The 14,839-nt window shown below is 39.2% G+C and overlaps 1 protein-coding gene across 5 annotated transcripts in view; it reads left to right on the forward strand.

Annotated features, from left to right (window-relative positions):
• Positions 1–14,839, forward strand: part of STXBP5 (syntaxin binding protein 5) — a 215,377-nt gene that overhangs the window by 47,096 nt on the left and 153,442 nt on the right. For all 5 annotated transcript variants that reach the window (XM_019488355.2, XM_019488356.2, XM_014605540.3 and 2 more), the window contains exons 3-4: positions 9,416–9,497; positions 10,892–10,992. In XM_019488355.2, coding sequence (XP_019343900.1) covers positions 9,416–9,497; positions 10,892–10,992 — 183 coding nt within the window. The remainder of the gene's footprint in view (positions 1–9,415; positions 9,498–10,891; positions 10,993–14,839) is intronic.

A 14,839-nucleotide genomic window follows, 5' to 3' on the forward strand; every position in this document is an offset into this window, starting at 1 on the left:
TGCCCAGGGGAGAGGTGCCTGCCTCTCCAGTAGGAAAAGGGGTTGGGGGGACCCTTCCAAGGCAGCGGGAAGCTGTTATGGCTGGGCTGGAAGCACCGGGGCCAGTGCCCTTACTTGTAGGAACCGGGCAGCTGGAAGATGCTACAGAGCTGGGGGGAAAAGGGGGATGTGGGTTGGGAGTGAGGGGCACTGGCTGGGCTGGAGAGGCTGTGGCTTGGGAGTGAAGGGTGGCAGGGGACTGTGGGCCAGGATTGCGGGGCAGTGGCAGCACCAGAGGACTATGGGTTGGGAGTGAGGGGCACCAGTGTGTCCCAGCAGGATGGGGTACCGTGGGTTGGGAGTGAGTGTTTCTGTTTGGTTGCAAATGTATATGTTTTAATGGTTATACTAATTGGTGAAAGTGTTTGCATTAGAAAATAATTAAAGTACAAATGGAAAAACCTAGTAAAATCTGTTTTTTAAATCAAGGATTCTAGTTGGTTATTTCAGTTGCTCATTTACATCACTCTGATGTAAATCAGTCCACCTTGAATATTTCATCCAGATTACACCTGGTACAGATTCTAACTGTAGCAAGTTAGAAAAAGCTTTTATTAAACATGTGATATGTTGCTTTGCCCATCTATGTTTTATAGTGTGTGGACACCCGAGCGTGTTAAGGTTGGAGTGTATTTTCTTTGATTGGTCACACATACTCAATTAGAGCGTAACAGCTGCTGCCCTTTTGAAATGTTCCCCTTTTGAAAAGGGCTTCAGTTGTACTTGTGTCCACACCCATGATGTGCAAGTACAAGAGGAATAGAGCTAGTGTTATAGACAATGTTAATTTTAAAAATGTATATGCTTCATTTTACTAAATTAGCATTTTGTGATATAGTTTTTTTTGCGAACAATGTATTTTTATGATCGCATCAAATTTTACACAATAAAAAATTTCTTTATGTAAACCAAAGAAATTGACTTACTGAATTGAAGCCTGCAGTGAAAAAGATTGTAAACCATTTAAGTTAATAACAATTGAAGCTGTTTTTTCTTTCACAAGTGGTGGTGTTAGATGTTGCAAAGTTAGGTTTGTTTGTTCTTTTTTTTAAGTACTGAATTCTGTGATACTGTGGATGCAAAGGCATGTCTAATGTTTGCTGCTGCTTAGATTTTTCGTCATCAGAGTAGGTAAGCAGATAAGTAAAAACACTACAAGCTCTATCCCCTTTTTTTTCTTGCCTGAAGCATAATTTTATAAAAACAGAACAAAACCCCTTTTCTTCTTTTCCTCAGAGTAGTTGTGCTCACACATACAGTACAAATTTTAAAGGATGCAGATCAGTCCTTACAAGTTAACTTACATTGGTTTTGCCTGAGTTCTGGTGAGGGGCTTGGGGAATCCTATTCTGCTTTGTAAAACAGTATTCTGTCCCAGATGAAACTTACTGATTTAAGTGCAGATAAACATTTGTGGGCATTTTAACATTAATTCCTAGGATTCCTTGTGTGCAGGGATTCAAACCTTGCTTCTCTGTTCATTCATGCATATAAACTGTAGTTCAACTGAATGCAGAAAAGATGCAAGTAAACTGACCTTTGAAATGTCAGTTGATACCAAATTTCTTTTCATACCTTCTCCCTGCAAATCCAGAATTTATTATAATAGCTAATGCAGTACTTGCATATTAGCTTATGGATAGGTGACTTCATAACAAGTACCAAAGAATCAAGGCTATTAATAACTAGTCAATGGCCAGCCCTATAAAAATGTGTGGTCAGTGCAAAAGTTTATTTTATATTATTTTGTTTTATTAGGCTTATATGCTGCTATTCTCAACAAAGGCTCAGAGTAGTTTATAAGAAGACACGAAATGATTTATAACCCTAAATAATATCTCAACTCAGACTTGCTTACTAAATACCTGCCAAAATAAAAAAAGGTCTTACAGCTTTTCTAAAAGATGTCCCAATTCAAGTTCTGGTGATGCTCAAGGGACAGGGAGTTCAGGTGCTGAGGGGTGACTATTAATAATGTTCTCCCACGTGTTATTTCCAAGTTCACTAGCCATACTGATGGCACCTTAGATTGAGAGGACATAATGCAGGACCTAGACCATTTGGGGCTTTATAGGTCAAAACCAGCACTTTGAATTGTGCCTGTTCTGCACAAATCATTCTCATGTAAGGAATGAATTCTCCAAAGGATGCCTTTGGAAATAAACTTCAAATTTTAACCCAAATGTTTTTACTTAGAAAGAATATTAATTCCTGAAAAGTAAGTTGATAGTTCCATTATGCCAAATATTTATAGTATGTAGTAACACGTAATTCAGTCACTCATATATTGGGTAGCAAAACAAATATAGATTTAATAATTTGTTGTGAAAATTAACTCGTATAAACAATTTCATAAGTGGAAATACTGTTTGGCATACAGAGTAGAATTATATTTTTTAGGTTTTGGTTTATCTTTATATGGGTTACTTAAAGCAGTTTAAGGAAAAAGACTTGCAGGTTTAAAAAGAATTAGAGGCTTGGTTAGTATTGCATTTTATAATGACATATAAGGATTTTTCCTACTATTTCTTGTAAAGTTAAACAGATCTTTAAAAATCAGTAAGCATAAACTACGGGTAATGTAGTTGATGCATGGGGGGTAGGGGAAAGGGGAGCTGTGACACCTCAACAGAACTCCCTGTGTGGCCCACAGGCCGAAATATTTGCCCACCCCTGGTGTAAAGTAAAGCTGGCATATTATAAAGGGTGCTGTTTTCTTCAACATCTGTTCATTACATCTTGCATCACTTAGCCAGTTGTATACTGCTTCATCATCAGTCTAGCAGAAAGAAACAAATGAATTTAAGTTTTAATAGTCAAGACATTAGTGTGTATTGAAGCAGGTAGTAACTTAAAATACTGGAGTGTTTCTATACTTTCTGTAATGGTAGTATTTTAAAAGCTTTTAAAGTTCAATTCCCATACTGTTAGTACAATCCTTCCTGCTGATCTTTGTTGCACCCCACTGGCTTGAAATTTGGATAGGAAGTGTGATTGAACAGGTGATAACTGCTGCAGTTCTGATGCTAGAAGCCTGTTTTCATCCCTCTCAAAATACTGGCTCCATTCTGTCTTGAACCAGCAGTACACATAACTTACATTTGTATGTTTCACTTTCTAAGTGCAATTTCTTAGTAGGTTTACAGGAATTCAGTGTAGTACTGCAGAATGCTCAAAGCGCTGCCTAGTTCCTTCTAAGTTATATTGAGTACATTAAAATGGTAACTGCATTTTTTTTTTCTTTCTAGTATATATTCTGAGTTGTAAAATCGCTTTTGAAAATAAATACCTTATTTTAGGGACTGAGATGTACTGCCCTTTTGATAAAATTACCACTGTATTGTAAATTTTTATTCTGGATTGAGAAATGCTGGACGGTTTCACATAAAAACATTTGTATTAATTGTTCTTCTCTCATTATTACTTTCATGTTACTGCTAGTCTCCTGGTAGTGGAAAAATTATTGTTTTATAAGAGAAGGTCTGACTTACATGAATATAAAGTTAAGATAATTGGTGAGAGTGGAAGACTAAAAGTATAGAACCATTACAAGCTGTAAAACTAAAATAATTGCAGTACTTTATGGAGGTGGGAACTAGTCTGTCACTGTTTATTTGATATTTATTATGAGGCTGTTTGTCCTAATAGCAGTGCTGGAAAAAACTTTTTGCAGTTATTTGTTTCATTGTTGGTTGGAGCTCAGGAAATGCAGGCACAGAGCCCAATAGTTCCAAAAACAGAATTGAATACTGTAGCTTCAGAAAGTATTTCTTGCTTTATCCAACTTGTTCAGTAGTGAATATTAAAAATAGCTCTTCATACTTCCTTTTAGAAAGCTTAAAAAATAAGTGTGTGTGTGTATGCATGCGCGCATACATTTATGTATATCATGTAGTCTGGATTTACCCGATCCATTTTTAGAGGTTTCATTTTACTGCTCTTCCTTTTGAATCAAAAGATCACTTCTCTATCACCACCATCCATTATATATAGAGGATACAATAGTATATGATCATGCCTTGATCATGGTTCTGTTTCTCTGTGCACATACACTGAGTTTGTACTGGCAGTCTTATCATGAGGAAGAGTACTTTGTGCCCAAAAGCTCATCTCCCAACTACAGGTCAGTCTCATCTTACGTGGGGGGTTAGGTTCTGAAGTCAGTGCATAAGGCGAAAATTGCGTAGTCAAATTGCATATTACCGTGCCAGCGATTTGACTAGTGGTGACTGCCTCTGCCTCCAAAACCTCCCACCGCTGCTGCGGAACCGTGCTTAGAGCTGTGCGGCCGGCGGCAGCAGCTCAGCACAGGGTGGTGGTGGGGATGGCTGCGTGCTGCTCAAGCCCCCCCCCCCCCCCCCCCCCCCCCCCCCCGCGTATAGTTGAATTTGCGCAAGTTAAATGTGCGTATGATGCGACTGACCTGTACGTATCCAAGCAAAGTTGCTTCTATCTTATCTTTTGCATTTACCATTTGTCTGTATGGTTTTGCAGTCTCAGTGTTTTAATGTAGGCTTTTAGATTTTTTTTTATCTTTTAGATTTTTGGTTCTCAATATAAAAATAATTCCTATTGGATTTAACTGTAATGATTTCCATAAGTCTTGAGTCAACAGCAGGGTTTGATCTACAAGTCTTCACCACGTTGGCACAGGCATTTGCGACTTTAAGCTAAAGATTTTTACCCTGTATGAACCAGGCATTAGCGAATCACTTACAACATTGAAATAATGCAAAGAATTTACTATATGTTGGACAGGTTTTTGATTCTGTTCCATACTTATATTGCCTTTCTTGAGAACTCAGTCCATAATAAGAATAATGAATGTTGCAGAATCAATACCAGCAAGCTGAAGTCTGGTACCTCAATCACAGGGCCTATTGCTAAGGGAAGACACTGTAATTTTGTCTTTTTTTTCCAGCGGTTTAGTTCTGAGGAGTTGTTGAAGACCCTGAATTGATGCATGATTAGTAAGGATGGAAGGTTGATGTTTTAAATAGCAAGTCAGAAGTCAAACTGGAATAGTGATTTTATTTATTTATTTTTTTACAGTTTGTTTGGCCTGAATCTGCAGAAGTCACTGTCCTGAAATGAGGTCCACTCTGCCACTGAATTTAAAATGGTTCCTTAAAATCATAGTGGTGCTAGCTCCTCCAAAAAATAAGGGTGTTTGTTTTTTTTTTTTTATTGGGCAAAGTGAAGACAGAAGTGGTAACTTGTCATAGTCTGAAAATAGGCAGGAGAAACTCTTATTTTCAAGAGAAACTCTGAGTTCTCTTTAATCCAGTGAGCATCCGATGATGTAGGTTCTTGTCTATAAAAGGTCATGCCTCTGAACAAGTTAGCAACCACTCTGCCTTCCCTGCTATCAGACAGTGTTAAACTGTAAGCTAGAGGTCACTGTGTGTAATACCTGTAGTATACTACTGATCGATTTAGAGCAGGGGTTGTCAACTGGGGGTACATGTACCCCTAGGGATACTTGGACTGGTCCTAGGGGGTATGCGCGGGCATGCAGGGACAGAATACTGCCACCTCTCAGGAGCAGGGCCAGGGCAGGGTGAGGGCAATGGCACCCCTCTGTGGGTTAGGGAAGCTTGCTCTTGGTGGCTGCTGCTGCCGCACACCAGCCTGTTGAGCATCCCTGCCCCAGCCCTGTTCTTGGAAGACGGCGGCACTCTGTCCCTGCTCACCCACGCACTGTCCCTGCACAGTGTCTGACCATATGCCACCTCCCCACCCCACCCCATACATAGAATAAAAAAGGTTGAAAACTACTGATTTAGAGTAAATTTTTTTAAGAAGAAAAATGCTATGAAAGCACTGTTTCTCAATACAACATTTTGTGAACACTTAGCCATTTAAGGAGAAGGGAAATATTGTTGCCTCTGAAAGACCTATCATTATGGATGGATGCTACCTGAGCGACTTTTAATCTGGTAGCTAAATTCCTCTGTCTCTTTGTTACTAAAAGATTGTCCTGCAAATGCAGTTCAGTATTTAAGAGTATGTTGGAATCTGACAGACCATTTAATTGTGATACATTGAAAAGATGGATGAGGTATTTTCTGCTGGAAGGGATAAAATATATCAACTGTGCTAGCAAACATTCCATATGACTATTTATGAAATAACTACCTACCTCTTGGCTATTCCTTCAGGTATTCACATTTTGAGATTGTAGGTAAATTCATTTGTCATACAATTGCGAGTAGCATGAAGATACTAGGATGGTGGGAATATGACAAACCTATTGTAAAAAAAAAAGGGGGGAAAAAAGGTTGCACAAGAACAAGAAAAAAACCCAAAATACACATTTTATCTTACTGTAGTATATGTTTCTGTAACAAACTCAAAGTAAGCAACTTTGATGGGACATTTAACATGGTATTGTTTGAATCCTCTAATGAGATAAAATGGGAATATAGGGTTTGATGTACTGGCTCAGATGAGTTATACATGTATCGTATTTACCTGAATCCAAGACTACCCTAAATTTAAGTTGACACCCCCCCCCCCGTAATTAGATTCTATACATGGGAAATTTATAAATATGTTACAATTTTTCCATGTATAGAAGAATCTGATTATTGGGGGACTGTCTTAAATTCATTCACACCACAACTGTAGCAGGGCAAGCAGCAATAGGAGTCAGGTGATGGGGGAGGCAGTAAGGGGGCAGTTTCTTATATTAAATAGTGTCTTTTTATCTCTGCTAGTGGGTATTTCAAGGATCATAACCACATCTCTTATTTACCTTCTGTCTTGTATTTTATTCTGTTTTTTTATAGATTTTTAGATCTACTTTTTCAGCTATTGGTTATGTTGAGATTGGCCTTATGGACACCTTCTTTTCAGTTTCACCATGCCTAAACAAAAGATACTCCTTATGCAATGTGGATGTCTGTATTAGGTTAGATAAGCAGGCTTCCTCTAGAGCAGCGTTTCTCAACCTGTGGGTCATGACCCAAAAGTGGGTCTCAAGAATATTTCAGAGGGTTTCAAGCAAATGTCAGAAAAAACACATGAATGCATTGGTCTCCCCTTGCAGGCTGGCAGTGTTCCAGCCTGCAAGGGGCTGCTTGGGGTGTGGCCAGCATGCAGCCAGGCAGGGTTGTTGGAAGCAGCCCCAACAGCTGGATGAAGGTAAGTGTATGGGGAGCAGGGGTTTGAGGGCCAGGGCTTGGGGACTTTCAGGGTAGGGGTGGTGATGTGTGCATATGTGTTGGGGGTGGGGGGGGGAGCTGCCAGCTAGCACTGGGGGAAGGTGGCTGGTTAGCCAGGCACTGATGCTGTGGGAGGGAAGGTGGGGCGAGGCACTGTAGGTTGGACACTGGCAGGGCCAGGGGGTTGTGGGTCAGGACAAGCCGTTGATCTTTGCAAATGGGTCCTGGTAAGAAAAAGGTTGAAAACCTTGCTCTAAAGTCAGTAGAGAATGCTTGGCACTTCTGAAGGTGAATCCAAGTGTTGAGATGCTGAGCTAGCCAGTAGGAAACACTAGGCTGGGTTATATGTCTGAACTCATGTTCCTCTGTAGTTTAGGCATCTGATCAGTTGAACATTAGGTAGCTCTCCAGGTTTTTATTCCTTGGACTGTTTTACACATTTTACATTAGACAGTCAGTGGTTATGGGGAAAAACCTCCAAAAATAACCCTGGTAGCATTGACTAGAACTCAGGTTTTTCTTCTCCTTGCTGTATGTACTAATCATGAGGCTACAGAAGCATCTTCCTTCTTGTTAATATTTTTTCCGGTCCTGCGGTTTTTTGTACTTCTGCCTAGTGACCCACTTCCCCACAGGATACCCTACCCAGATTGTTTTATAGATTGGAAGTTACAGCTCCCTCCTAGGAAGTGGGAAATAAGAGTTTGAATACCCCCAGGCTGAGCAAGGCATAAAATCTAGGTCTCCTGCTCCTTTGAGTGGTCTTATGGCTAGACTATTGTTCTGTGTTTTTAAGTAAAAGTAATGGTAGGTGGTACACTTTTTATCAGAGTCAGTGCTGTTGAGGTGAGTTAGGCATGCCTCTGTGGCCAAACAGAATGGGTCCCCTGGGGATAGAATTTAGACACCCGCATAGCTCTGATCTGGATCACAGTGGAGCTTAGGGAGAAGTTAAGTGCCTTGTTGCTCAGACTACATAGCTTCTAAGCATGTTAACAAGGCCCTGAGGCTTTTGAACATGTTACGCTAAGCATGTGTTATATTTAGATTGTAGTAAGCCTTAATAGGCTTATAGTTTTCTAAGCATTTGTTCATTAGTGTTTACTATGATCTAAATATTGATCACACCAGATCACAGTGGTAGGACCACAGTGGAGCTGGTTGAAGACTCCGGTGTGGTACTGCAATCTAAATATAGATAGCAGTGCTGCACCAGAGTTTTGAATTGGCTTTGGTGAGATCCCAGGACTGAGAATAAAAATCAACTGATTTTTTTTTCAGTCTCAGTCCTAGGATGGCAAGAAAGGCAGTTCAATATTTTCCCATGAGGTTTTGGAGCTGGGAGCAACACTTACATGGTACTAGAGGCAGTCCTCATCCCCTCCAGGAATAAGTTCTTTTCACTAAAGTGTGTTCATGTTTATTTTTCTACCTCTGAGACTTAATAGAATAATCAGAACTTTTCTAGTGAATATATAGACTCTGAAGGAATACTTGTATTGTCCTTTACAATGCTAATTTAAATATTGCCCTGCATTTTTGCCCTGTTTTTTTCTGTCCAGATGTGCTGCTGCAGCTTCTTCCTTCATCTATAGCTGTAAAATTGATAGTGGAGATAGCTAATAAAATAAAATAAATGTCCTACAGCTGTCCAAGGCATTTAAAAGGAATTGTTCTTATCACTCAAGGAAAGAAAAGGAAGCCAGTTGAGTTTCCCATCTTATAGCTTAGAGTCCAGGATGTACATGATGCCTGCCAACCAGCAGGCCCTTCAGGTATCTGCTGAACACAAGGGTTCTTAACATTTTCCTCAGAAGGGGGGAGTATGTCCTTTGGAATGACTTCCTTTGCCTCTTTCCTAGATTGCCTTAGCTGAATTTATGAAAAGTTTAAGTAATTGTTTTTGCTTGTTATTAGGATAGTCAGAATGACTCTTCCCTCCCCTCCCCCCCCCATAAAAAAATCAGGAAATAAAAAAAAAATAAATAAATAAAAAAGGGCGGGGATCTGCATTTTTCAAATGGGTATATAATTTTCAAACTTTTTGGTTATTTAATATGTTGTCAAATTCATTAAATTTGGAATAGAAGTTCAAATCTAATCTTTGAATTTCAAAGCTAATTAAGACCTGTGCACTATTTTAAGTCTACATTTATCTACTCTATTTTATGTTTTACACAAATGTTATTCCTTAATGCCACTAATGTCAGTTTCGGTCGGCCAGGAGTTGAATGCTACTGCCAACACGACAGTGGAGCTGCAGTAATCCAACTCCAGTTCCTGATTAACGAGGTTAGTAAAAAGACTTAAATCTCTACTGTAAGGCAGAAGAATTTCCATAATTTCCTCAATTCTCTTTCTTTTTACTTAAAGAAAAGTGTAGTTTCAAGTACATGCGAGAATACGTATTGCTTTTTTATTTGCTTACTAGAACATGGTAACATACTAGTAATACTATTGGTTCCAGTTTAAAAATAAGGCACCTCTCATGATTTACTACTAAAACCAGTTTTGTCTGTGTGTTCTATTACTGTGAACATTATACTAGTGTTAATTTTCTGAAAGGAAATGGTTAAATATTACAAGAGAGTTTATAATATGAATTCGTTGCTAGTTAGATAGCAGGAAATGTTAATTCTAAAGGCTTAGTATCATTTTGAATGGTAGAGTAATTTTAAAAAGTGATCATTTGGGATACTCTACCTGCTCCTGGGACACCTTCCTAATTTTTATAGTTATACAGTTAATTTTTTTTCTCTCCAGTTTTGAATAGCCTATGCAGATAGGAACGCTAACTCAAATATTGTCACACAAATAAATCAAATGGAGAAGAAGTAATACTATTTTCTATCGGCTCTTAAATATAGGAAACTGAGGTATAAATTGAAAAAGTAGACGTTTCCAGGCAGAACTCTTGATTATGGGTTCTAAGAATATTCCATTTTGGACAGTACGGCAAAAAAAATTATTATTTTTTTTCTTAAGGTGGTGTAAAATCACAAACATGAGAGATTCAGAGAGATCTGGGGGGGTGCAGCTGTGGATTTATATCCATCTTTGCCACTGGTTTGCCAATGAAAGTTCTGGTTTTGGATGCTAGACTCATGCTCCAGTGAGCTTGCTGCTACTTCCACATCCCCTTTGCCATTATGCCAGATCTGCTACTTGGGATATTTATAAATATTTCAGGATTTTAAAAGTTAATTCATAAAAGGAAGTAGTAAATTAATCTAGTTTTAAAGGCTTACTTAATCAGTCTTCAAAGGCTATTTCTTTTTCAAGGGAGCAATATGCAGCTATTGTGTGTTTTATATACTATGATCCAGAACCTTAATATGGTCACAATAAGTAATAGTCATTTGTGTTTTTGTTAATCTTTCATTTACTTTTTAAAAATACATTTTAAAGTTGAATGTTCCTTGAAGCATTAGAATAAATTTCCTATCTCACCCTTCAGTTTGAATGATTGCAAAGCACTTAACTAACTTAATTGAACATATAAATAAATATTCACATGCAAAATATTTTAATTACATTATCTGGTCAGATCTGCTACTTTTATAAATTTACTTTATTCATATTACTTAGAAGCAAGTCTGTGGAAACTAGTTATTACCCAAGTTATAATAGACTTGAACTGTAGCTAGATGTGTAATTACATTTATTCATTTTTTGTTTTTAAAAAGGGAGCTCTTGTGAGTGCCTTGGCTGATGACACCTTACACTTATGGAACTTGCGTCAAAAGAGACCTGCTATACTGCATTCCCTTAAATTTAACCGAGAAAGGTAAGAAGTGGATTATAATCACATATGTATATGTTTGTATTGAGGGGTGTGGTCAGATGTATGTGTGCATGTATATGTTTTTAAAGAACAGATTTATTAATATTCAACAAACTATCTCAAATATTGCCTTCCTAAACTTAAATGGATGAATTTTCTGGTCTTTTGTCAAGTTTTTTGAGATTGTTTCATTATAATCAGGACTTCAGTTATTCAAAAGCTGGATTCACAAAGGTATTTAGACTTTGCAACCCTAAGCAAAATCACTGTACCCAACTTCTAGGCACCCAGCTCCTGGAGTGGAATTTCCAACATTGATTTAGGCACCCAAGTTCTTTTTGAACAATCGTAGGGTGAGTTAGGTACAAAAGAATGGGATTCGCAAGAGCCAGCCCAGTGAGAATGCTGTGGTAAAGTGTGCCTATAGTTTAGTCAAGTGATGATACTGGATTTAAGTGCCAGTGTGTAGCTCTGAGCAATTAAGGATTAATTTACGTTATGAAAGTTTGCTGACATAGCGGAATTAAAATGTCACTGTTTTTGTAAAGCTGATAATGTAGAAGCAGTTATGTTGACTGAAAAGGGCTTTTGTCAGTTAAATCTATATCATTTGAAACGGTAATGTAGCAAAAAACTGTAATGAGCAGAAAAAGTTTGTTGGTAAATAATGCCTCTTCACTAGGGTACTCTTCACTCTTGATGCATCTGGGTTGGCATAGCCCTAGTGGCAGAAGCTGTTTAATGTAGGCAAGCACTGAGCATCACAATTTGAAACCTTATGGAATTGGGAGTACTCTAATTATCAGAGTCTAATGAGAAAAGGACATTAACACTTTCTTCTCTGGCCATATTTTTAATGAAGGTGGCCACAGCTGCTCTATGTGTCTGTTTGTGTGTTTTTGTCTTGTTTTTTGAAATTAGTGCAGTTGGTTTGTGTTTGCCTGTCCTCTGATTAGGCTCTAGGAGGACCTAGACCTAGTTTGCAAATCCCAAAAATCCCTGCCAAGATGGGATAAGTTCTAGACATTCAACAGAGGATCTTTAGGAGCATAGGAAAAGACCCAAGTGACTTACTGGGCGCTCAGGCACCTAAAAAGCCAGGTCTGTTTCTATGCCATGCTGACAGGCTTGGGGTATTGTATAATCTTGCTTGCTTCTAGTAGTTAAGGAATGAAGCCTGATGTCTTATCTTTTAGCTAAAAAGTAAAAAGAAACACAAATTGTAATATCATTGCTTTATTTGTCCCTACTGCATGCAGTGTTAACTTTATATTCAGAATCCTAACAAAGTCAGTATCTCAACATGTTAAAACAATTCAAATGCTAGACTCAAGAGACAGTTAAAGGATTTAAGGATGGTATTATGGGTTGTGAATATTAACTATAGTGTCACTAGGATAAATGTATGTGAATCCATTATAATATGGGTTATTTTTACAGACATTCGGCATTTAATTTGTGAATTTAAACAAGGTGGAAACATGTTAGAGCTTACAGTTGATAATGGTAGCTCTTTAGCGGTTTGCAAATTTTGTGTACCAGCTTTGTGTACAAAATTGATTCATTCCTTTATTTTCTAAATACATAATCATGTACCATCCCTCCTGGCATCACATTTCTTCAAGAACTTATTCAAATACTCTAGCATTTATTTCAGAACTTTACATAAATTTGACATGGTGCATACTTATTGATTGTGGGATAATTTCTGAGGCCCTTGGAACAGTCAGTTTTCTTTTTGGCTAGTTTTATTAAAAAAAAATAAAGTACAAGCTGTGACTCTACCACAGGATAATTAGGTGGACAACTGTATCCATTGTATCCACTGATTTTAATGTATTAACAACATGATTGAAATTTTAAGTTATTAAGTGTCTTGGCTCACCATAATTATACAAGCCCAGGGCAGCATTCTATGTTCTTGCACACTTAAAAACTAATTGAAATCACAAGGGATTCAATGTGTAAAAAAAAAATAAAAAAAATGTAGGATTTGTACTGTATTATCAAATATAAATGAACAAAAAAGCTGTTTTAGCTATAGGAAAAATTTCCTATCTTCTCCAAGGTCTCCTGAACCAAAAGCACTGAATGACTTGGGACTTGAATATGACTGTTGCTGATTGCTGCATGGGTCTGGGAGGAAATTTCCCTCTTCCTCTCCCCCCTTGCTGCTCCCGTATGTGTCATGGTTTGGGGTTTTTTTAAGCCTTCGGAGGCATTGGGTGTTGGCTGCAGCCAGTGTAGGGGAGTACCCTCAGTAGAAGAGTCCATAAGACAGGGACCCAAACCCTTGGTCCGATAAAGGAAAAACATTACATCTAGTGTGGTTAGGGCTGGTGATCTGGGGATCTCACCAAAGCCAATATTCTCTTTTCAATTATATAATATCATTTCATCTTCAGTGACCTTTGATTTTTAAGGTCAAACAAGAGAAGTTATATTTGTAACGCAATATTTTTTATGGGGAATCATTCTCAGAATCTTGTAATTGTTTTTATTTCAGAAAGTATGAAGTAAAATTCAAAAATTTAAGTAGCACCATGAAATATATTCTGAGGCAGAATGTATGTATATGTATGTATATTATGACACAGGACAAGGCACTTAAAACAGCCTACACTTTCAGGTTTTGTGTTTTTTTTAATCTTATATTTTTCAATTCAGCTACTCGCACCTTGCTTTCTAATTTAGCTGGGTGTTGAGATAGATAGGACATAAGAAAGCCCTGAGTCCTGATTCAGGACCCCAGGCTGTCCTTTGCCCTGTCCCAGCTGTGTCCTTAATGTGGCGCTGCCCTCTTCCCACCCCAATGCTCAGCTGAGTATCGGGGCACAGGGCAGGTTCAGGACCAAGGTTGGTCACCTGCCCGATCCTAGGGATTGGGCAGGGAAGGGTAGTGTCCTAACCCCAGGCCTGCCCCATACCCCAGTGAAGCACCTGACAATCTGGGACACATGCCACACCAATTTAAGATGTAATATAAACTAGCCACAAAGATGTTTCAACACAGGGATGCTGATGCATGAGATGCTGGAGTCTACTGGAGCATGGTAATTACCACACTCCAGCAGACTTGATTAATCATGTCTGCTCTGATATGCTGTAATTACAGCACATTGGAACAGCCTTGCTGCATGTGTATAGGGACCCCTAGCATCTAGTTTGCCATTTGATTGTCATAAACTGGCTGAATATATACCATGTTTACAATTTATTAACATGTTAATTAGGGCTGTACGAAATGGCTGTGTTTTGATTCGGTTGTGGATGCGGAGAACAGTGATTTGTTTTGGTGTTTCGGATCACTGTCCTGTTTCATTTTGGCCAAATCTGTTTCAGAGATTTGGCTCTGCCGAATCTGTTTCGAACAGGCTGTAAGCTTTGCACAGCACTACTGCCCAGCCTGATGGGGTGACGGGCTGCAGGGCCACAGTGGGGAGCAGGCCGGGGCCATGGGTCGCTCATCCAGGGGAGGGCCATTGCTGTCCATGCAGGCGAGAAGACCCCCGCGTGGATCTATAATCTTTGTCACGCTGGGTCGCAGGGCAGGGAAGCTGCGCAGAATAACGAGCAAGCCTGCTGGTCCCTGCCGTGCAGCTCGGCTCTGTAAGGGAGCAGAGATCTGTGCCAGGGTCTCCTCACCGCCACTGCCTGCCCCACATTGCTGGGGCAGCGTGAGGCAGGCAGTGGCAGAGCCAGGTCGCTCAGCAGGGACCAGCACTGCTCTGCCACGCGACCTGGCTCTGCAAGGAGCAGAGATCCGTGCTGAGGGTCCGTTCACTACTGCTGCCTGCCTCGTGCAGCCCAACAACTACCAACCTAAATCTTATTTTTGTTTGTTTTGCTT

Source organism: Alligator mississippiensis, chromosome 1, assembly GCF_030867095.1.
Source record: "Alligator mississippiensis isolate rAllMis1 chromosome 1, rAllMis1, whole genome shotgun sequence".
Taxonomy (NCBI): Eukaryota; Metazoa; Chordata; order Crocodylia; family Alligatoridae; genus Alligator; species Alligator mississippiensis.